Here is a 22,227-nt window from a genome sequence, read left to right as displayed (position 1 = left end):
GACTGTAAAACACCCACAGACAAAGCCCAAGAGGGACACAAGAACACCGTCGACAGGGATAGAATTATCTGAAAACATAGATGATTAAATAGTTTGTAATGTGACCTGCAGTGATCATAAGATATCTGCATGGAATGTTTAATGGTGTATTTCTGTGGGCACATGCTGGCTACAATTTATATTGTTGAATAGCCCAATCAGGTGAATATTCTCCCACAGAAACATTTGCTGTCTCAAGTAAACACAACTGTGATGTATTTGCAAAACTGCAGATTGGGGCAGAACCAAATTATAGCTACATTTAATTTTTTTTTAAATAGTTTAACGTTGAGTTATTTTATAACACGAATGTGCAAGTGAGACCGATTCAGTATTGCCCATTAGGCACAACATCATTGCCTGTGACGGGTGCACACATTAGTCAGCATCACTTGACCTTACCAGGTACCATTTGACCACCGCAACGAGAAAATCTGGGAGAAAAGATTGAAATAGGCTTGTGCATTTTAGTTTTCCTTCATGTGAAGATGTTCAGTTTCTGCCCAGTATCATATTGATAATCTATATCCATAATTAATTGTATTCAATGTATTGAAATAGTAGAAGATTGCACTGTTTTTTGCTGATTATGAAGGATCGCTTTGTTTGATTTAGAGGTGTTCAAATAATAGTTTCCTCCATTCCTCCCAAGGTTTTGTTAGAATCTCATTATTACAAGCCTTTTTTCCCTGTTCTCCGTGCGTAGCTCTGAGGCCGTTACGATGAACAATCTTAATACAAAGTTCAACATAATATTTTTTCTTTTATTTTAAATGATGAACTATTTATAAAATCTCACCCCTTTTGTACTTATTTACATTTATTTCTTCTCTTTCCACCGCTCCTCCCCACTCTCTTCGCCTTGCCCCTGCTAATCCTGCTCCGGCCTCTGTGCTAGGACTTGTGCATGAGCAGCACAGTGACAGGTTTTGTCCACTCCTTAGAGGAGCAGTGCTTGGCCTCTGCTCCATGCTTCTGCGTGGCAGCAATCAAGAACTCCATGGTCTGGAGAATCGCAAGCGTAATCTCATACACTTACTTCCCCATCTGTGCCGTACTGTTCTTGGGGGAGAAAGACAAAGGCCTAGAAATTGGGTTGGGGCGCCAAAGTCGCCTGAGCGCAGGATTTAGCGCAGCGATCGGAGTAATACCGATCGCCAGAAATTCAGTTTCAGTGCCCCTCGAGGGACACTGGGCGAGGCTCGAGGCGCTCCGCGTCCCTCTTAGGGCACTGAAACTGATTATCGCAGCGCAACGTGCCGCAGCGCCACATGCTGCGGCACGGCACACTGCGGTACTGCAGGCCTTCCTCCCACTGTTAAGGGGGAGGTGCCTGCAACAGCGCGATCCCTGCTCGCGAGTGCCGGCAAATGAGCCCAGCACCAAGGAGAAGTGCCGGGCTCTCGGGAAACAGCCGGCAATGCCACGGGGGCGGGGTGGGGGTTAGGAGGCCGGGGACGGAGGTGCTGGCAGGCGGCCGCCCCGCACCTCCACCTTAACTTGCGCCGCTGCTGGCATAGTAAGGCCCCGTGAACCGGGCGCGGGTAGCGAGCGGCGCAACTGCGGCGTTCGCTACCAAATATCGCGAACGGGGCACGAATGGGGCGCTGCGCACACCGATGACGTCATCGGTGGCGGCGCAGCGCAAATGCCTAACGCCACCATTAGCGCCCCTACTGAATATCGCCGGAGACGCAGCCAGTGGCGCTACAGCCACTGACTGCCTCTTTCGGCGCTAACAGGTGGCGCTACTCACCCAATTTCTCCCCCAAAGGGTTAGTGCCTCCTCACAGAACGAAAATACTCCAGGCTGCTTTTGTGTACCTTTCAGCAGCCATTTTTCGAACAACAGTGATAGAAGCCTGGGAGTAGGTTGTGTACCAATTCCATTGCTGGGGCTGGTGCAGAGAGGAAGATAAAGAGCTTCACTTTATATTAAAAAAAAATAGATGTTTTTCTGCAAAACAAGTTCCTTTTACTGAGAATGTTTGTTTTTGAAACAAGGGCTTTCTTCTTCTGTCCAGAAGATGGTTCCTTTCATACCAGCTGCATGATTTTTACCTCCATAGAGTAAAAGTTATTGGCCTAGAAATTCGGTGGGCTGCGCCACCAGTTAGTGCCTAAAGAGGGCAGTCAGTGGCTTTAGCGCCACTGGCCATGCCTCCTGCGATATTTAGCTGGGGCGTTAATGGCGGCGTTAGCCTGTTGCGCTGCGCCGCCACCGATGACGTCATCGGTGTGCGCAGCACCCCGTTACCGCCCCGATCGCGATATTTGGTAGCGCCCGCCTCTAGCGCCGTTCGCAAATCACGCCCGGTTCACGCGGCCTACCTGTGGCAGGAGTGGCGCAAATTAAGGTGGCGGTGCAGGGCGGCCGTTTTTTTCGGCGGCCGCCTGCCAGCACCTCCGTCCCTGGCCTCCTGATCTCCCCCCGTGGCAGTGCCGGCTGTTTTCCGAGAGCCCGGCACTTCTCCTCGGTGCCACGCTCTTTTGCCAGCACTCGCGATCTCTGATCGCGCTGGTGCAGGCCCCTCCCCCTTAAGAATGGGAGGAAGGCCTGCAGTACCGCAGCGCGCCGTGCCGCAGCGTGTGGCGCTGTGGCACGTTGCGCTGCGATATTCAGTTTCAGCGCCCTAAGAGGGACGCGGCGTGCCTCGAGCAGCACCCCATGTCCCTCTTTGGGCACACAAGCTGAATTTCCGGCAGTCGCAACTGCTCCGATCGCAGCGGTAATTCCGGCGCCCAGGCGAGCTGGGCGCCCCATTTACGGCTCCACCGAATTTCTCCCCCATTGTAACCTAATAATTGAATCGATTCTTTCTCTTTCTTTTTCCACCATGTCTATAATACAGGTTAATTTAAATAACAGGGATATTAAAGAGCCATAGAAAGTATTGTTGCTCGCAGAGTTGGTGAAAATCTTTAGCTCTGACTTAATGGGCCAGAAATTCCAGGCCAGAAGCGTGAGTACGGTCGGCTTACTCACGCTTCTGGCCGTTGGAAATGCCGGCGTTCAGCATGAACAGCGCATGCGGGGAACGCCGGCATTTCCAGACCTCGAGCGCGTGCGACTGCACAGGCAGCGCTTGCGCAGTGAACTTCGTGGATTTCATTCATGAAATCCGTGAGGTTAAGTCCTTAGAAGTTACACTGAAAAAAAGCAAGTGTAAAGTGGTTCATTGGCTGCGGAGGAAGATATATTTTATCGTGGAGCTTTTGAAATGCAATATTTTTGTTTGGGAAAGGGAGGGAAGTTATTTTAAGAAATTTTAAGTAAGTTTTAAAGTTAAAATTTTTTTTTTTTTTTTTTATAAAAGTGTTTTCAGAACGGTAAGTAGAAGGAGCAATTGTGGCTGTGTGAATGGAATGTGAGAATGTATGTCCACATATATTCCTTTACGTATATGTATGTATGTTTTATATTCCTTTACTATGAATGTATATTTTTAATTATGATTTTCCAATAAGTTACTTTCTCTGAAAGTCATAATTAAATAATACATTCATACACATAAGTAAAGGAATATATACATAACACGCAAAGGAATATATACAGACATACATACTTTCAGAAGCTCCACGATAAGAAATATCTTCCTCCGCAGCCTCTGTAGCAACTGTACCCATGCTTTTTTCATGTGTAAGTTGTAATGACTGGACCTCACTGAAAGCATTAATGAAAGCGGCGAATTATACTGCGCACGTGCTGCATGTGCAGTCGCACGCGTTCTGCCTCTGAACCCCTTCGTTCAGAGGACAGGAAATGCCGGTTTTCCCCACATGCACTGTGCATGCTGAAAACCGGCATTTCATCCGGCCAGATGCGTAAGTACCCCGACCGTACTAGCTCATTTGGAAGGGAATTATTGGGCCAACATTTTACATGTCAATAAAATAAAAAATTTAACACTTGCACGACTTGCCCCCTCGCATCTGCGACTGAGGGTCCAAGGAGGTGCATTGCGCAAGAGGTCATCATCGGACATATCCTCACACTGTTCCCTTTGGGGAACTGTATGAAGTGGTGGAAGGATTTATGGCCGTGATTAAAGCTCATTCCGTGACCGTAACCATCTTTGAACCAGCCATTAGGGTGGTTAGTCCTATGGCGGGAGGGTTTTACGGGCTCCCACAACCCATCTGAGGGGGGGGGGGCCACCAACACCCACGGACGCAAGTATCCCGCTGGATGTCCACCCAGAATTTAAAGTTGGAGCTCCGACTCCACTTGCCGGGACTGTCTGGAGTGGGGTTCAAAAACCCTACTCCTTCTGGCCCAGCGGAGGGGATGCTTACTGCTACGCAAAAGGCCCACTCCGCACAAAAGGTGACACCCATACGTTTCCTGCGCCTTTTCCCTCCCCGTGACTGGAGCCCTATGCTGCCATTTCACGTTGCTAATCGGATTGGGCGTTTGTCATAGCGGTAGGATCCCCGCCGCTGGGCCAGATCAGGGTAGGGTTTCGAACCCCGCTCCAGACAGTCCCGGCAAGTGGAGTCGGAGCTCCGGCTCTAAATTCTGGGTTGACATCCAGTGGGATATTTGCGTCCGTGGGTGTGGGTGGCCCCCCCCTCCTTGTATAGCTTGTGGGAGCCCGTAAAACCCTCCCGCCATAGGACTAACCGCCCTAATGGCTGGTTCAAAGATGGTTACGGTCACGGAATGAGCGTTCATCATGGCCATAAATCCTTCCACCACTTCATACAGTTCCCCAAAGGGAACAGCGTGAAGGCACGTATGACGACGACATTGCTAAATAAATAAATGGAATTAAAAAAATTCTTTTAGGGCTTTTAAAAGTCTTTAAATTGCTTTAATTCTCTTTAAAACTACTTCAGATTACTCAAAATAATGTAAACATTTAAAAAAATTTATAAAAGTTACCAAAATCTTGAAAAAACTTCCAAAAACCTATTTAAACTGCTGCTTTGCATGTAAAAAAGCAAAGCAGCTTGACAGAAACATTGGGGGCGTGTCCAGTGAAACTGAGACCTCGAGGGGCGTGTCTCACTTACACTGCACGCTCCTGGGTCCGCGCTGGCTGCACTCCTGGGCGGCGTGACGTCATACGCTGCCCGGGATTTTTGTTTAAGTTTCTGGAAGTGCAGGCGTCCCTGGAGCTGATCGGCAGGAGCGCGGGGTAAGTGCAAATACGGGGCTTGCACGCGCTGCAAGCCCCGTTCTGGAATTTCTGGCCCAATAATTGTTTCTTCCTTCTATGGAAGTGCTTTTCATGTTTCGCAGTGAAATGTGGATGCTGTAAATGCCAAGGTTGAAAACAATGGCAGCACTTAGAATGTGAGTACTTAAAGCACAGTGCACACATTTACAACAACCCCATTTGGCTGTGAACAAACTGTTTGAAATCCAATTTGGATTTTTAAGTAAAAACAAAATACAATGAAGTATTCAGGCTCTAAGCCATACATTTTTCCAAGCCCTGTGAGGAACTGTATGTTCTCCTTTTTTGGGGGATGTTAAAGACAATGGGGCAGTAATTCCTCCCCAAACGCGTGAGTACGGAAGGGGTACTCACGCGTCTGGCCGGAGGAAATGCCGGTTTTCAGCATGCACAGCGCATGCGCTGAAAACCGGCATTTCCTCTCCTCCAACCCAAGAGTTGAAGAGGCTAGCACGTGCGCTGTAGGGGGCAGCGCGTGCGTCTTGGATTTCCTCTGTTTTGGGGGATTTGCGCATGTCTAAAGGCCTCCGGTCTTTACGCTTGTAAAAAGCACACGTAAGTATTTATTTTTACAGGTAAGTGGTGTTTTAGTGTAATTTAGAATTTTTTTTCCCACAGGTTTATTATTTTAAAGGATCTACAATAAGGTAAGTTTAGTTTTAGACCCTTTTTATTAAAAACTAGCTGGGGAGCCCAGCGTTGCCGGGGCTGTTTTGGGGCAGGCGGTTTAAATCGAGTGCCAGGCTTTGGGGCGCTGTCTGTGTCCCTTTGTGAATCTGGTGCTGGGCAACATTTTAAATCGAGTGGGAGACTTTAGGGCCCTGTGTGTGTCCCTGTATGCCTACCTTTTAAAAGGTTGAAAAATGAAAGTGAAACTACTTATGGCTTTGGGGCCCTGTCTGTGTCCCTTTGTGAATCTGGTGCTGGGCAACATTTTAAATCGAGTGGGAGGCTTAGGGCCCTGTCTGTGTCCCTGTATGTCTAGCTTTTAAAAGGTTGAAAAATGAAAGTGAAAGTACTTATAAAACGTTTTTGGTAAATCTTATGTTATTTTTAAAAGAGAAACTAACTTTGAAAGTCGTTTTAGCTGGAAGGTGAAGTCATTTGAGCTGGAAGCTGGTAGTCAAACAATGGCTGGCAGCTCCCCGAGATGAAAACGAATAGTCCCGCCCACACACACACCGATTGGCCAACCATCAGGGGACCGTACTGTAGGATTGGTCAATCGTGACGGAACAGGATTGGTGGAACCTTGATGTCAGTCAATCAATGCTAGCAGATAATGAGTTTAATTTTGAAGGTTTTTTGCATAAGGCGCGAACAATTTTCGTCCGACCGAAAAGTAAATACGCTTAAAACCGTCTCTGAAGCGTAAGCTTTCTTTGGAGGTAACGCGCGCGTAGGTACGCCCTGTAACTTTCGAGTGTATACCCGTAAGACGCACAGGAAATGATAGACAGATAGACAGACAGAATGACAGAAGTACCGCTTTATATATATAGATTTATTTTTTTCAACAAAAAAAAATTATTGTTTAAATTATTTTTTTTAACTTATTTATACTTAATTTAATGATTGGGATGTTTTTTAAATTTTTATTTAAAGTTTAAATAGTGTTTTGGGCCCCCGTAGTTTTCATGAGTTTGACAGTTCTTACTCTCAAACTCATGAATGAACCTTCCCCTCCCCTGATTGGTTGTACAGTGCTCACCTGATCCCAGCCGGCACATCGCACTAACTACGCCGCTGGATCAGGTAAGCACTGCGCGCTGACATCTGAACCGGGCCTGTGACAGGAAATGCAAGCAGGCCCGGGCTTCAGATGTCAGCGTGCAGGGTGAGTGCAGATCGGGGGCTTGCACCCGCGGGAAGCCCCCGACACCAAGTTCTGGGCCATTGTAGTTGAATATCGGTGCTAGCTCTCAGAATTTACAATGTGGCAACAAAACAGTTTAGAAGTGAGATAAAAAAAAACTGCCTCTCTTCACTGGAGTATTAATGTACCACATAATTTGAATAATCACTATAATTATAATATTTAATATTAAAACTTCGGTTCAACAAGATATTTAGATAATTGGAATGCTATTTTGATCCCATTCATGAGGAAGGGATTTATAGTTTGCTTTAAAATGCTCATTTGGTACATGACCTTCATCACTAATGGGATGTTCCACATTCGCCTAATCTCCTTTACTTGAGGCAATAGTGGCTAATGGCACTAGCTAACCCTATCTAACATGCATTTTATATGCCTCCAAAAAACAGCACAATAGAACTTCTCTGCAATGCTATCATATAAGCAAATGATAGGAAGGGTGGGACATTGTCTGAACTACCTTATGTTAATCGCTCACTCTTGTTCTTATATAGACATTACTGAAAATTGATATCCTTCTGGTTCATGGACCCTAGGGTATTGGTTAATGTTTTATTTTTGCTAGTCATTGTTGTTCAGTTACCTAATTTTGTTAATAGCTTTTATATAACAAATGAATCTTCGACTTCAAGCCAAGTGTTGGCATATAAGGGGTAATTTTACAAATTTGTGCCTTCACTCCAGGAGCACGTGCCGGGAGTTTGGATGTGCATCCCCTGTGATTTTCTGCCCATTAAAACTATACTGTCTCTGGCTTACTGCAGTGATGTCTTGCTGGTATTTGCAGTGTCCTTCAGTTAAGGGATTAATGGATTGAGCAAAACTTCACCAGTGGCTTTCTAACAGCTAACCTGTTGTAGTTATGGTATTTTTCAAAGGGTATGTTTTAATTTTATTTGGGAAATTTGGGAGATACATTTAAATAAGTGCTGATTCTTCGGAACTATATTATTTTGTTTTTCCAATTTATGTAACATAGAGGATAGTAAACACCTCAGTAAAAAGTAATCTACAGCACATGCCACCCGGCGACAAACCCTGCAAATGCATCTGCTACCCGAGTTCCACAATTTTACATTTAAGAAATCCTGGAAGTGCCAGTTTTATGAGCAGCAACCAATGACTTGCTGTAATAAATCACTTTTAAGTGTCTAGTACAGGGGTTCAGAGAACATGAACTGCAGATGGTTTACGCTCATCCTCTGAACTGCTGCGTTAAGTTCACTGGTAAGTGTTGGTTTATAATGGGGGAATAGTTCATTATCTTAGACATGATTGTCTTTATTGTTGTGCCATGTTTCTATTCTCATTTCAAGTTGCCACACATTGTAGAATTATTGCCGCCTGGTGTTTAGCAAAGAAAAAAAATCCTATCCTTTTACATGAAATATTGCAATAAATTAAATGCCCTGCAAAATACACAATCTGTCTGATTTATAATCTGTTGCACTGTAGGCTGTAAAGTACCATTGGCAATGTCAATATTGGAATACTTAATGCAATCTAATAACATTTCTCTGACTGCTATTTTAATGGATTGATGCCTCTGCCAAAATATCAGAGGAATGTTATACAAGCACATTAAGCATTGGCCACAGATACTGTCACCAGTCATTTCTAGGCTTATGGTACGCCTGAAAGTTATTTAATTAATTATACTCTATACAGGAAACTCTCTTTTTACCGGCACCTAAATAACCGGAAATCTCTCTTAACCGGCAAAATTCAGGAGTAGGCTCAGGTAAGTTTTACTTCATATTAGTGGCCGTGTAACCGGGGTTCCTGGATCTGTGGCTGTGTAACTGAGGTTCCTGCACCTGTTGCCATGCAACAGGGACGCCTGGATCTGTGGCCGTGTACGGGGCTCTCGTACCTTAGTAAGTATACCTCTCTGTAATCCGGACTTTTTGATCAACTGGCACCACGTCGGTGCCGGATAAAAAAGAGTTTCCTGTATCAGTAAAAGTTAACTATCAACCAATATTTTTAGGATGATGTCACTAGTGTCATTGCCATTTGTGCATAATGTCCTAGTGTTGAATATAGTGCATGCTTCTTCTCCCTCGATAAGTGAAAAAAGGTTTGTCAAATACTAAGTCGTGCAAGACTAAATGGTCCAATATTAAATGGTCCAAGAGACGGATTAGATAAATAATTGCAGCTAATGTCTCTCATTCTTATTTGTGCAGGGATTTTGCCTATGTAGCAAGAGATAAAGATACACGAATCCTAAAATGTCATGTGTTCCGATGTGATACACCAGCGAAAGCCATCGCAACCAGTCTTCACGAAATCTGCTCCAAGGTGAGAGCAAGTTCCCGTCAGCTCAAACATCTCTGTACAAATGAAAAATAGCCATTGTTCGCAACATTAAGATTCCTGGGTTTTTATAAATTATGCCTTTACAATAATGACCAGGGTTATATCATTCAGCATAAGAAGCTGCTTTTTATTGAGTTGCCATAAAAGCAAAAATGAACTGCTTTTGCTGAAATAAGGCATTGGGCACCAATATTTTATTTTCCCCAGTCTAGAGGGAAAAGTATAATCTTTTCATTAAGTCATTTGCATCATCGGGAAGAGGAGGGAGGGTGTGTTCACATGCTCATGTAGCCCCTATCCCTAGAATGAATCATGAAGATACTAAATGATGAGAGCAGCAGTTATAAAAATTAGCAGTCATATCTGAAGCATTAGAGTTGCAATTTTAACTGAATGGCATACAGATTTAGACTGCAATTATACTGGAACTGCGGCATTGTTGTAACAAAGATTGGTGAAAAGCACCACAAATCAGTGGGTCAAAAAGTCTTGCTCTACCAAGTGCAACTTGGCATTGTTACTTTTCGGAAGAGTTTCAACCCGGATTTATGAAGCCGAACAGAGCGATCTTTGACTTCAGGCTGACTGATGAAGAAATGGAAAGGACTGATGAAATAAACAAAACTGCCCATTATGCAACCCTTTAAAATGTTGCGTGGCCTCCTCAAGTACCCATTCCTTCGCACTAATGCTAAGGTTCTATTGTAAATCTAGAGTCAGGAGATCCAACCTGACTCCACAATAAAGCAGAGCAAATCTGTAAACTCCCAGTGCTCTGACTCAAGATTTACATTACAATGTTTGCAGTTACAATTTAGTTTTGTGTTAAGTGCAAACTGCCTTGCACTGACTCTACAAATAGTGTGTAAATGCAGCCTTTTTAAAAAAAAAAAATGAACAGCAGCTACCTGCCAGCATTTACAGGGCTGTAATCTAATCAGTGTATCCCATTGATAGTTTGAGATTCCATACCAAACTTTATCCAGTTGAGAACAATTTGAAGCTCAGGATCAGAGTCCTCTGATGAAAAGACATTTATATTTATTTTTTATTCGTTTATGGGATGTAGCCATCGCTGGCAAAGCCAGCATTTATTGGCCATCCCTAATTGCCCTTGAGAAGGTGGTGGTGAGCTGCTGCCTTGAACCACTACAGTCCGTGTGGTGAAGGTACTCCCACAGTGCTTTTAGGGAGGGAGTTCCAGGATTTTGACCCAGCGACAAAGAAGGAACGATGATATATTTCCAAGTCAGGATGGTGTGAGACTTGGAGGGGAACTTGGAAGTGGTGGAGTTCCCATGTGCCTGCTGCCCTTGTCCTTCTAGATGGTAGAGGTCGTGGATTTGGGAGGTGCTGTCAAATAAGCCTTGGCAAGTTGCTGCAGTGCATCTTGTAGATGGTACACACTGCAACCACGGTGCACCGGTGGTGGAGGGAGTGAATGTTTAACGTGGTGGATGGGGTGCCAATCAAGCGGGCTGCTTTGTCCTGGATGATGTCGAGCTGCTTGAGTGTTGTTGGAGCTGCACTCATCCAGGCAAGTGGAGAGTATTCCATCACACTCCTTACTTGTGCCTTGTAGATGGTGGAAAGGCTTTGGGAAGTCAGGAGGTGAAAATCTCGCCGCATAATACCTAGTCTCTGACCTGCTCTTGTAGCCACAATAATTATGTGGCTGGTCCAGTTAAGTTTCTGGTCAGTGGTGACCCCCCAGGATGTTGATGGTGGGGGATTCTGCGTTGTTAATGCTGTTGAATGTCAAGAGGCAGTGGTTAGACTTTCGTTTGTTGGTGATAGTCATTGCCTGGCACTTATGTGGTGCAAATGTTATTTGCCACTTATCAGCCCAAGCCTGAATGTCATCCAGGTCTTGCTGCATAAGGGCACCGACTGCTTCATTATCTGAGGAGTTGCAAATTGAACTGAACACTGTGCAGTCATCAGCGAGCATCGCCATAATTTTATGTGGAGGTCGCTGTCCCACATTCTGAATATTCTTAATGTGCAGTGAATACTAAAAACAGTCTGTTATGCCATTATGCCACATTCATTGTGAAATCTTAAGTAGAAATTTTGCATTCAGTATATAATCAAATTTAGAACTGAGTGCATGATTGGACATGTACACAGTACTTAACGCTGTTATGCTTCGAGATTTGACTGTGTGCTTAAATCTTCTAAAACATTCGGCATCCCAGATTCTTCAGCATATTGACCCTGATCTGTGCCATTCAAATGGCTCTGTTGCACAAAACCTTACAGATGAGTCAGTAACGTTTCCCCGCTCTTACTAATAGTTATTTATGTTCGTTTGCACCAAGGGCTTTAGAAATGAAATGCTCTCTAACATGTCTTGAGGCCCCTCTACTTGTCAAATCAGGTTTTAAAAAATATGGGGCTTGAATCTTTTGACATTTGTTTTGCTTTGTAAGTAATTATGAAAGATTAATATGAACTTTACAGCTTCTCTCCCTTCCCCTAGCCCACCGGGCCAAACTTCCCCTAAGGTTACCCCCCTGCCCTAGCCCTGAACTTGCATTTTTCTCTAGGTTCTCTCCTATCTCCCCTGATGCCCTGTCCAAGCTCATCTTATTCATGAGACCCACCTCCTACTTCCTTGACCCTATTCCCACTAAACTGTTGACCACCCAAATTCCCTTCCTGATCCCCATGTTAGCTGATATTGTCAACAGTACTCTCTCCTGTACCCCTCCCCTTCAAATCTGCTGTCATCACCCCCCTTCTCTTCCCGCTTCTGCACTGTTACCATTGGAATGTCCCAAGGATTTATCCTTGGCCCCCTCCTATTTCTCATCCACGTGCTGCCCTTTGGCGACATCATCCAAAAACACGACGTCAGGATCCACATGTGCGCTGACGACACCCAGCTCTACCTCACCACCGCCTCTCTCGGCCCCCTCCATTGCCTCTGATTTGTCATGCTGCTTGTTTGACATCCAGTATTGGATGAGCAGAATTTTCCTCCAATTAAATATTGGGAAGACTGAAGCCATTGTCTTCAATTCCCACCACAAACTCTTTTCGTTAGCCACTGACTCTGTTCCTCTCCCTGGCTACTGTCTGAGGTAGAACCAGACTGTTTGCAAACTTGGTGTCATATTTGACAATGAGCTGAGCTTCCGACCACATATCCTCTCCATCACCAAGACCGCCTACTTCCACCTCCGTAATATCGCCCGACTCCGCCCCTGCCTCAGCTCATCTGCTGCTGAAACACTCATCCATGCCTTTGTTACCTCTAGACTCAACAATTCAAATGGGCTCCTGGCCATTCTCCCACAGGCTCCCTCCGTAAACTTAAGCTCATCCAAAACTCTGCTGCCTGTATCCTAACTCGCACCAAGCCCCGTTCACCCATCACCCCAGTGCTCGATGACCTACATTGGCTCCTGGTCTGGCAACACCTCGATTTTAAAATTCTCATCCTTGTTTTCAAATTCCTCCATGGCCTCACCCTGCCCAGGGCTAGATTTTTGGGGAGCCGTCAGGCGGTGTTTCAGGCGTGTGGGGGGGGGGGGGGGGAAATCCCGAATTTGGGGGTCCCAACACCACATCCCGCCCAAAACCCCGCCCCACATAAGTTTCAGGGGCGGCGGGTACCCGCCCCGCACTGGGACCCGCCAAAACCAGGCGGGAAGGGATTAGTGCCAATTAACTGCCTGTTAACAGGTAGTTAACAGGCAGTTTTTAGCCTAATCCCTATTTTGAGGGGTTTCGTGTGGGTTTCCCGACGGCTCCAAACCACGCCAGGTAGAGCAGGCGGGCCGTCGGGTTGAAGGAGTTGGAGGGGTCGCGATGTCGGCGCTCAGGTGAGTGATGGGTGCATGAGTGCAAAGGTAAGTGTGTTTGGTGTGTCTAAAGTGTGTAAAGAACTTTTACTTACCTGTACTTACTTTAACAGCCTTTCTTCCTGTAGCCGTCGGGAGCGCATCACTCAGCCGGAACTGAAAGCTGAACGGCTGCGATCTGTCAAAAGTGACAGCCTTCAGCTTTGAGTGCCAGTGAGAGTTCTAACTGAGTCTGTGCAGAATGACTCAGCTTAGAACTCAGAGTGTCAGTGTTTCACAGCCTCAAACAGCTGTGAAACACTGATATTTCATTTGTCAAGAACTCTTGACAGATGAAATTTCAGTCTGTGACGTCACCTGTTGCCGGGTGGCCCTTAATTGGCCGCGGGCTCAACAAGGTCAATCAAGGGAAAATCGCGCGGATTGGCTGGATGTCAAAGTAGGCGGGTCAAAAACCAGAAAGGAGAAATCCCGCCTTCTTCCCGACAGGTTCGGCAAAATCTACCCCCCTATCTCTGTAACCCCCTCCAGTCCTACAACCCTCCAGGATATCTGTGCTCCTCCAATTTTGGCCTTTTGAGCATCCCTGATTTTAATCGCTACACCATTGGTGGCTGTGCCTTCAGCTTCTAAGGCCCTAAGCTCTGGAATTCCTTCCCTAAACCCCTCCGCCTCTCTACCTCTCTCTCCTCCTTTAAGACGCTTCCCAAAACCAACCCTGTCTTAATATCTCTTTGTGTCTCAGTGTCAAATTGTGTTTGATAACGCTCCTGTGAAGCGCCGTGGGACATTTTACTACATTAAAGGTGCTATATAAATGCAAGTTGTTGCTGTAAATGGCGGCAACTATCAGCATATAAATTGGTACAATAAACATGCTGATGTGATTGATGGTTTAAAGCAGTTTAATCCCCTGCTCATGTTTGTGTGTGGTTTAATGTTCATTATTTATTAACTTATGATATTCCTTTTAAGAGTGATAACATGTTCAAACCAACAAAGCAATATGAATATGTCAATCCTAAAAATTTATATGGATGGTAAATTAGCCCTACGCTGCAGTTTGGCAAATGTGGACATAACAATGCGGTTGTACATATTTGGGATTAGCAATTTCCAATGTTGCTGTATTCGATCTGATTTATGTATATAGCTAATAGTCGTCTTTTGTACAGTTAGGCATTGGTTTCATCTGAACTTCAGAATGTCTGTAAGGCAAACGTGGTCCCATTTACTTTAATCTATCGTGTTTTTCAGACATAGTGACCTGAGTTTCTGTTCAATTGCGCTGGTGTTTTTTGGTGCAATTACCCCAATATTGGCGTAACCGGCGCAAAAGATTGCGTAATTTTAAGTGAAAATTGTGTTTAGTGCAAATTGAATTTCCGTGATCTTCTGCGCTAGAAGCTGGCCACGCCCACAAAACTAGGCACACCCCCAGGATGAATCAATCACCGTTGGGAGTTTCCACTAATTGCGCTCATTTGTGGGCCTTCAAGGAGGCTCGAAAAATTAAGCTGGAACTTTTGAGCGCAAGGACACTAATGGGCACGTTTTGAAAGGTTTTGAGTTTAAAATTTTCCAAGGAACTCACTACTGTACCCCAATCTAACTAGAAAATAGTTTTGTATATTTTTAAAGTCATTTTCAGTCATTTAAAATTGGGTTACTCACAGGTGGTGGATTGACACTGATTTAAAATGCATATTTTTTTTGATAAACCCATTTTCAGCTGTATTAATCAAACTTTACCAAGTTACCACTCTTAAATATATCAAGGAATAAAAAGTTTTAAAACAATGCCCAATTGGGCTGGTTCATGGCAGATTTTGCATTTGGCGATATGCAAATGCATTTGAGCAGAAATTCGAGGGGAAAAAAACTTTTCAAAACGGGCACACTTTTCGGCGCATTTTGCGCTGGAATTGCCAATTGCGCCCAAAGCAAATTCTATCCCAGTGCCTGCATTATATAAATCACAGTACACGGAGCTACGTGGGTTTATGGATAGAAGTCCCAAATTTTGCTTGCTTACTTCATTAGCAATCACAAATGTATTATTCGCCACGTGTAGGCCAGTAATTGGTTACCAAACTTATAGTAGACCAACTGCTATATATATATAGATAGATATATGTCCTTGGAACTGTGCTTTGCATCAAATGTTGGGGATCTCAAGAGTACTATGTATGCAGATGAAGGGAATGGAAATGGAGTCCAGTAGCAGGGGCATGGATCAGTCTTTGGATGGTGTCGAGCTTCTAGAGTGTTGTTGTGGCTGCACCCATCTAGATGAGCGGTGAGTATTCCATCGCACTTCTGACTTGACTTGTAGACGGCGGAGAGGCTTTGAGGGGTCAAGAGGTGTGAGCCATTTGTCAGTTTCTGTCAGTGGTCTACTTCAACTTCTGGTCAATAGTGACCCCCAAGATGTTGATAGTGGTGAACTCGGCAATCCTGCTAAAGCTGCAGGCTCCTTTTTACAGTAACAGCTCAGATTGCATTGCATTGTATTGCTGGCACATTCCTTATTTTAGTGGCCCACTCCACATGACACTCAGGGCAACTTCAGCAGTCTGAATCTCGATCATCATAGTTAGCGGCCCCGTTCTGTTGTCTTTCTGACTCGCTTTGTTCCATTCTACAGGCTCTCCATGCAGTGCTCAACAGGTGCAAGAGGTAACAGAAGGGAGGAAAGACAAAAAGCTGAAAAGGGAAGAAGGGAAAGAGAATGTAAACTGGAGGCCGCAAGAGAATGTAAAGCAAAAGTGGTGTGTTGGTGTGATGACAATGTAGACTAGAAGGGGAGGGTTCGGAGAAAGAGTATGTAAACTGGGGCGGAGAGGAAGTCAACCAGAAGGGCAGGAATGTGGGGTCGAAAGAGAATGTAAAGCATAAAAGCAAAAGAGAGATTGAAAACCAGAAGAGGTTGGCAGAGTATGTGAATCAGAAACAGGGAAGTGATCGGGAATGTGCACCAGAAAGTGAGAATCTGCAGTGAATCAGACAATTGGAGTAATCCAGAAAAAGTGAGTGCATGACCAACCAGAAAAAGAGAGTGCAAATCAGAAAGAGTGTGAGGGCAAAATGGAAAAAGGGAGAGAACAAATGAGAAAGAGAGATAATGAGATAGGGAGAGCAATCCAAAATGAGAGACAGTAAACCAAAAAGTGGGAGTGAGCAAGGCTGGTGGGGGGTAGGAGAGAGAGCAACCAGTGAGAAAGAGAGAGAGAGACAGACCAGAGAAGGGGGAGAGAGAGCTAGTCAGATAGAGAAGAGGAGCGAGCAAATCAGAGAAAGGATACATACCAGAAAGGTGGAACAGAGAGAGGACAAACGAGAGAGAGAGAAAGCAGAGAACAAACTAGAAAGAGAGAGAGAGAGTGTGTACAAAGCAGATAAGGGGAGGAGAGCGCAAACCAGAGAGAATCATACAATCATAGAATAGTACAGCACAGAAAGAGGCCATTCAGCAACTTTCGAAGAGCAATCCAGTTAGTCCCACTCGCCCGCTCTTTCCCATATCCCTGAAATTTTTTCTCCTTCAAGTATTTATCCAATTCCTTTTTGAAGACTACTGTTCCAAATCCTAACCACTTGTTGTGTAAAACAGTTTTTCCTCATGTCGCCTCTGGTTCTTTTGCCAGTCACCTTAAATCTGTGCCCCCTCGTTATCGACCCTTCAGCCATTGGAAACAGTTTCTCTTTATTTACTCTATCTAAACCCTTCATGAGTTTAAACATCTCTATCAAATATCCTCTTAGCCTTTTCTGCTCCAAGGAGAACAACCCCAGCTTCTCTAGTCTATCCACATAACTCTAATCCCTCATCCTTGGAACTATTCTAGTAAATCTCTTCTGTACCAAAACCTTCATGTCCTTCCTAAAGTGTGGTGCCCAGAATTGGACACAATACTCCAGCTGGGGCCGAACTAGTGTTTTATAAAGGTTTAGCATAACCTCCTGGCTTTTGTACTCTCTGCCTCTATTTATAAAGCCCAGGATCCCATATACTTTATTAACTGCTTTGTTAACCTGTCCTGCCACCTTCAAAGATTTGTGCACAAGCACCCCCAGGTCTCCCTGTTCTTGTACCCCCTTTAAAATTGTACCATTTAGTGTGTATGGTCTCTCCTCATTCTTCCTACCAAAATGTATCACACCTCACTCCTCTGAATTGAATTTCATCATCCTGTGTCCGCCCATTCCACCAGCCTGTCTATGTCTTCTTGAAGTCTATTACTATCTTCCTCACTGTTTACTACACTTCCATGTTTCGTGTCATCTGCAAAATTTTGAAATTGTGCCCTGTACCCCCAAGTCCAATGTATATCAAAAATAGCAGTGGTGCTAGTACTGAACCTTGGGCAACGCCACTGTACACCTCCCTCCAGTCTGAAAAATAGCCATTCACCACAACTCTGTTTTCTATCCCTTAGCCAATTTTGTATCCATGCTGCTACTGCCCCTTTTATCCCACGGGCTTCAATTTTGCTAACAAGCTTAGTATGTGGTACTTTATCAAACGCCTTTTGAATGTCCATATACACAACATCAACTGCACTGCCCTCATCCACCCTCTGCTACCTCATCAAAAAACTTGATCAAGTTAGTCAAACACGATTTTCCTCTAACAAATCCGTGCAAGCTCTCCTTTATTAGTCCATGCTTCGCCAAGTGGCTGTTAATTTTCTCCCGGATTATTGTTTCTAAAAGCTTCCCCACCACCGGCGTTAAACTGACTGGCCTGTAATTGCCAAGTTTATCCTTCTCCCCTTTTTCGAACAGGGGTGTAACATTTGCAATCCTCCAGTCCTTTGGCACCACCCCTGTATGTAAGGAGGATTGGAAGATTGTGGCCAAAGATAGCAAAAAACCGAAAAGGAGAAGAGAGAAAGAAAGACAGAGAGCAAACAACAGAGCGAAGAGAGAAAACTAGAGTGAGTGCACAAATCAGATAAGGGCAGGGAGAGGGGACAAATGCAAGGGGTAGTAAACCAGAAAGAGAGAGTATAAACCAGGAGAGGAGGGAACCAGGAGAGGGAGGGAAAAGAAAGTGAGTGAGGAAGCAAAAGAGCAAACCAGAAAGTGAGAGCGTGCACACAAACCAGAAAAGGGGGAAAGAGAGAGAGCATTGCATGAGATGGCGTCTTTCGGATGAGATGTTAAACCAGGGTCCCATCTACACTCTCAAGCGGACATTAAATCTTGCATGGTGCTAAGCAAAGAAGACCAACATCACTAAAAAAAAAACACAGGTTATCTAGTAATTTATTTCATTCATCTGTGGGACCTAGCTGTGCGCAAATTAGCTGCTGTGTTTCCCTACATTACAACAGTGCCTATACTTCAAATAAATGCTACATTGGCTGTGACGCTCTTTGGGACACCCTGAGGCCATGAAAGGCATCTATAAATACAAGTTTGTTCTTTCTTTCTATCTCACAATTTTGCTCAGTTGATGGTAACTGACACTGTAAGTAATGATGCAAAGCTTTATCTCTGTTTCATTAGTTTAGAATGATAACCTATTGATCATTTATGCAGATTATGGCGGAACGGAGGAACGCCAAAGCTGTGGCTTGCAGCATCTCTCAGGAACGAGTCAATATGAACCTCGATGTTCCTCTACAAGGTAACATTTTTCTGAAAAAACAGATCTAGACCATTTCAGCCGAGCGTAGCTTTTTTTTTTAGGTGTTAGTGCTACCACTGAGCTACGGCTATCGCCTCTGAGTCAGAAGGTTGTAGGTTCACTCCAGAGACTTGAACACATAACATAGACTGACTCTCCAGTGCAGTACTGAGGGAGTGCTGCACTGTCGGAGGTGCCATAAAAGACGTTAAATGAAGACCCCATCTGTCCTCTCAGGTAGACATAAATGATCACATGGCACTATTTGAAGAAGAGCAGAGGAGTTCTTCCCGGTGTCCTGGCCAATATTTATCATTCAACCAACATCACTAAAACAGATTATCTAGTCATTTATTGCTGTTTGTGAGATCTTGCTGTGCATAAATTGTTGCTGTGTTTCCTACATTACAACAGTGACTGCACTTCAAAAGTACTTCATTGGCTGTGAAGTGCTTTGGGATGTCCTATGGTTGTGAAAGGCGCAATATAAATGCAAGACTTTTTTTATATATATATATAAACATATTTGTGCAGTTTAATTGTGTTGGTGGCATAAGCTAGAAAACTACCAAGAGCTGACCCTGAAAATGAGTATAACAAATAAAAGTGCAAAACATTTTGACATAAACTGTAGTTCTGAGTTGCTGTGAATATAGTTAGACCACTCATGGATTTAAGAAAATAATTTATCTGTGACCATACAAGGAAGTGGTAAGAGGGCACTTAGAAAATCATAATATGATTAGGCAAAGTCAACATAGTTTTATGAAAGGGAAATCGTGTTTGGCAAATCTATTAGAGATTTTTGAGGATATAACTAGCAGGGTAGATAAAGGGGAACCAGTGGATGTAGTATATTTGGATTTTCAAAAGGCCTTCAGTAACGTGCCACATGGAAGGTTGTTACACAAGATAAGGGCTCATGGGGTTGCGAGTAATATATTAGCATGGATGGAGGATTGGTTAACAGACAGAAAACAGAGAGGAAGGATAAACGGGTCATTTTCAGGTTGGCAGGCTGTTACTAATGGGGTGCCGCAAGGATCAGTTTTGGGGCCTCGGCTATTTACAATCTATATTAAAGAGGGGAATTTTAACATAAAAAAGGGTGGGTTTGGAGCGTGGGGGTAGTTAAATTGTTAGAAATCGGATTCCCGACCTAAACCTGCCTCCAACCCGCCCACTTCCGGTTTTAACGGAGGCAGGACAGGGGTGGGCAGCCAACCCGCTGCCAGGAGGCGGGACGTCAATTTAAATATTACAATGAGGCTGGAAGCCTCTTTTTTAACCTCCATTTTGTTTTTAACTGCATGTGGACGGATTTTACACATTCCGTAAAACCCGGCAGTTACAGCAAGGCGGGGACTTCTGCATCCAGGAGGTAAGTTCCAGCGTTCCTGCCTAGCCCATCCTCTGCAATTGGAGACACCCTCACGAGGCCTCCGATCACCATCCTGGACACCCATCTCCACACCACCTGACCAACCTGAGGCCGGCCCCGATCCCCCCAGGTCCCATGATGTCAGCGATCTCCCCACCCCCCAGTCCCACAACGTTGGCGATCCTCTCTCAACCACCACCACCGGTCCCTTGGTGTCGGCGATCTTCTCTTCTCCCCTGCCCACCCCCCCCCCCACCGGTCCCTCGGTGTCCCCGATCTTCTCTCCCTATCCGCCCCCCCCAAGTCCCACGATGTCGCCAATCTTCTCTTCCCACCGCCCCACCAGTCCCAAGAGTGATGTATCCAAGAGTGCTGACGATACAAAGCTAGGTGGGAAAGTAAGCTGTGAGGAGGACACAAAGGGCTGGATTTTGTCAATGGGAAGCTTTTGGAGGCGGGGCTGCTGCTTGTCGGCTTTCAATCCTGCCTTCATCAACTTCTGGCCAACCAGCGGGATTTTCCCCTGATTGACCTTGTTAAGCCTGCCCAGCGGGCTCAGCAGGCCAATTAGGGGGAAGTCAGTGACAGAGCATGTCAACGTATGACGTGCCATCTGTCAAGAATTTTTGAAAGAAGAAATGTCATGATTTGACAACTCACTGACATTCTATGTAGTTTGATAAGTCCTTGTATTCAGGACTCATCAAACCTTTCAACTTTGCAGAAATCACCTGGCTGTTGGTTCGGAGGATCCAACAGCCAGTCTGATATCTACAATGGAGATGTGGGGACTCCGGCTCCACAGCGGCTGAAGGCTGTAGGCAGAAACAAAGGTAAGTGAACATTTTCTAACACTTTACACTCACCTTACATACTTACAACTCCACACTTGCACCGATCACTCACCTCTACATCGCACTTTCAGACCCCTCTGACCCCACAGACCTCCTCCTCGTCTCCTACACTCCCTGGCGGGGTTCCCCGAGGTCGGGAAGCCTGCACTTCAGAAGGAAAAATGGGGATAATCCTATTTTCTGCCTGTTAACTACCTGTTAACAGGCAGTTAATAGGCTTTAATCCCTTTCCCGTCTCAAGGAGACGGGACCCGGGGCAGGACGGCTTCCTGTCTCCTGGCAAGAGGGCACGGAGGCGGGTTGGGGGCGGGTTTGCCACCCGCCCCCAAATTCTGCAACTTTACCGGCAGTTCCACCTCCTCGGGGCTGACAAAGTCCAGCCCAAAGAGCCTGCAAAGGGATATAGACAGGTTAAGTGAGTGGGAAAGAAGGTGGCAGATGGAGTATAATGTGGGAAAATGTGAGGTTATTCACTTTGGTACAGAAAAACAGAATATTTTTTAAATGGTGAGAAACTATTAAATGTTGGTGTTCAGAGGGATTTGGATACCCTTGTACATGAAACACAGAAAGTTAACATGCAGGTGCAGCAAGCAATTAGGAAGGCAAATGGTATGTTGGCCTTTATTGCAAGGAGGTTGGGAGTACAAGAGTAAGGAAGTCTTGCTACAATTGTACAAGGCTTTGGTGAGACCACACCTGGAGTACTGTGTTTTGGTCTCCATACCTAAGGAAGGATATACTTGCCTTAGAAAGAGGGTGCAACAAAGGTTCACTAGACTGATTCCTGGGATGAGAGATTGTCCTATGAGGAGCGATTGAGTAGAATGAACCTATACTGTCTGAAGTGTAGAAGAATGAGAGGTGATCTCATTGAAACATAAGATTCTGAAGGGGATTAACAGGGTAGCTGCTGGGAGGTTGTTTCTCCTGGCTGGAGATTCTAGAACTAGGGGGCATAGTTTCAGGATAAGGGGTCAGTCATTTAGGATTGAGATGAGAAATTTCTTCAAAGGGTTGTAAATCTTGGTAATTCTCTGCCCCAAAGGGCTGTGGATGCTCAGTTGTTGAGTATATTCAAGGCTGAGATCGATAGATTTTGGGATTCTAAGGGAATCAAGGGAT

The 22,227-nt window shown here is 45.0% G+C and overlaps 1 protein-coding gene across 12 annotated transcripts in view; it reads left to right on the top strand.

The window, feature by feature from the left end:
• Positions 1-22,227, top strand: part of apbb2b (amyloid beta (A4) precursor protein-binding, family B, member 2b) — a 449,372-nt gene that overhangs the window by 410,160 nt on the left and 16,985 nt on the right. For 8 of the 12 annotated variants that reach the window (XM_085969159.1, XM_085969171.1, XM_085969166.1 and 5 more), the window contains 2 exons: positions 9,291-9,405; positions 18,780-18,867. In XM_085969159.1, coding sequence (XP_085825285.1) covers positions 9,291-9,405; positions 18,780-18,867 — 203 coding nt within the window. Of the gene's footprint in view, positions 1-9,290; positions 9,406-15,879; positions 16,004-18,779; positions 18,868-22,227 lie in introns of all 12 variants that reach the window. The other 4 variants (XM_085969179.1, XM_085969188.1, XM_085969184.1 and 1 more) reach the window with 2 other exon arrangements.

The sequence above is a fragment of the Somniosus microcephalus genome, chromosome 2 (assembly GCF_052327205.1).
Source record: "Somniosus microcephalus isolate GS21.2 chromosome 2, FLI_Smic_1.0, whole genome shotgun sequence".
In the NCBI taxonomy this organism is placed as follows: domain Eukaryota; kingdom Metazoa; phylum Chordata; class Chondrichthyes; order Squaliformes; family Somniosidae; genus Somniosus; species Somniosus microcephalus.
This window is presented reverse-complemented; position numbering and strand designations above follow the sequence as displayed.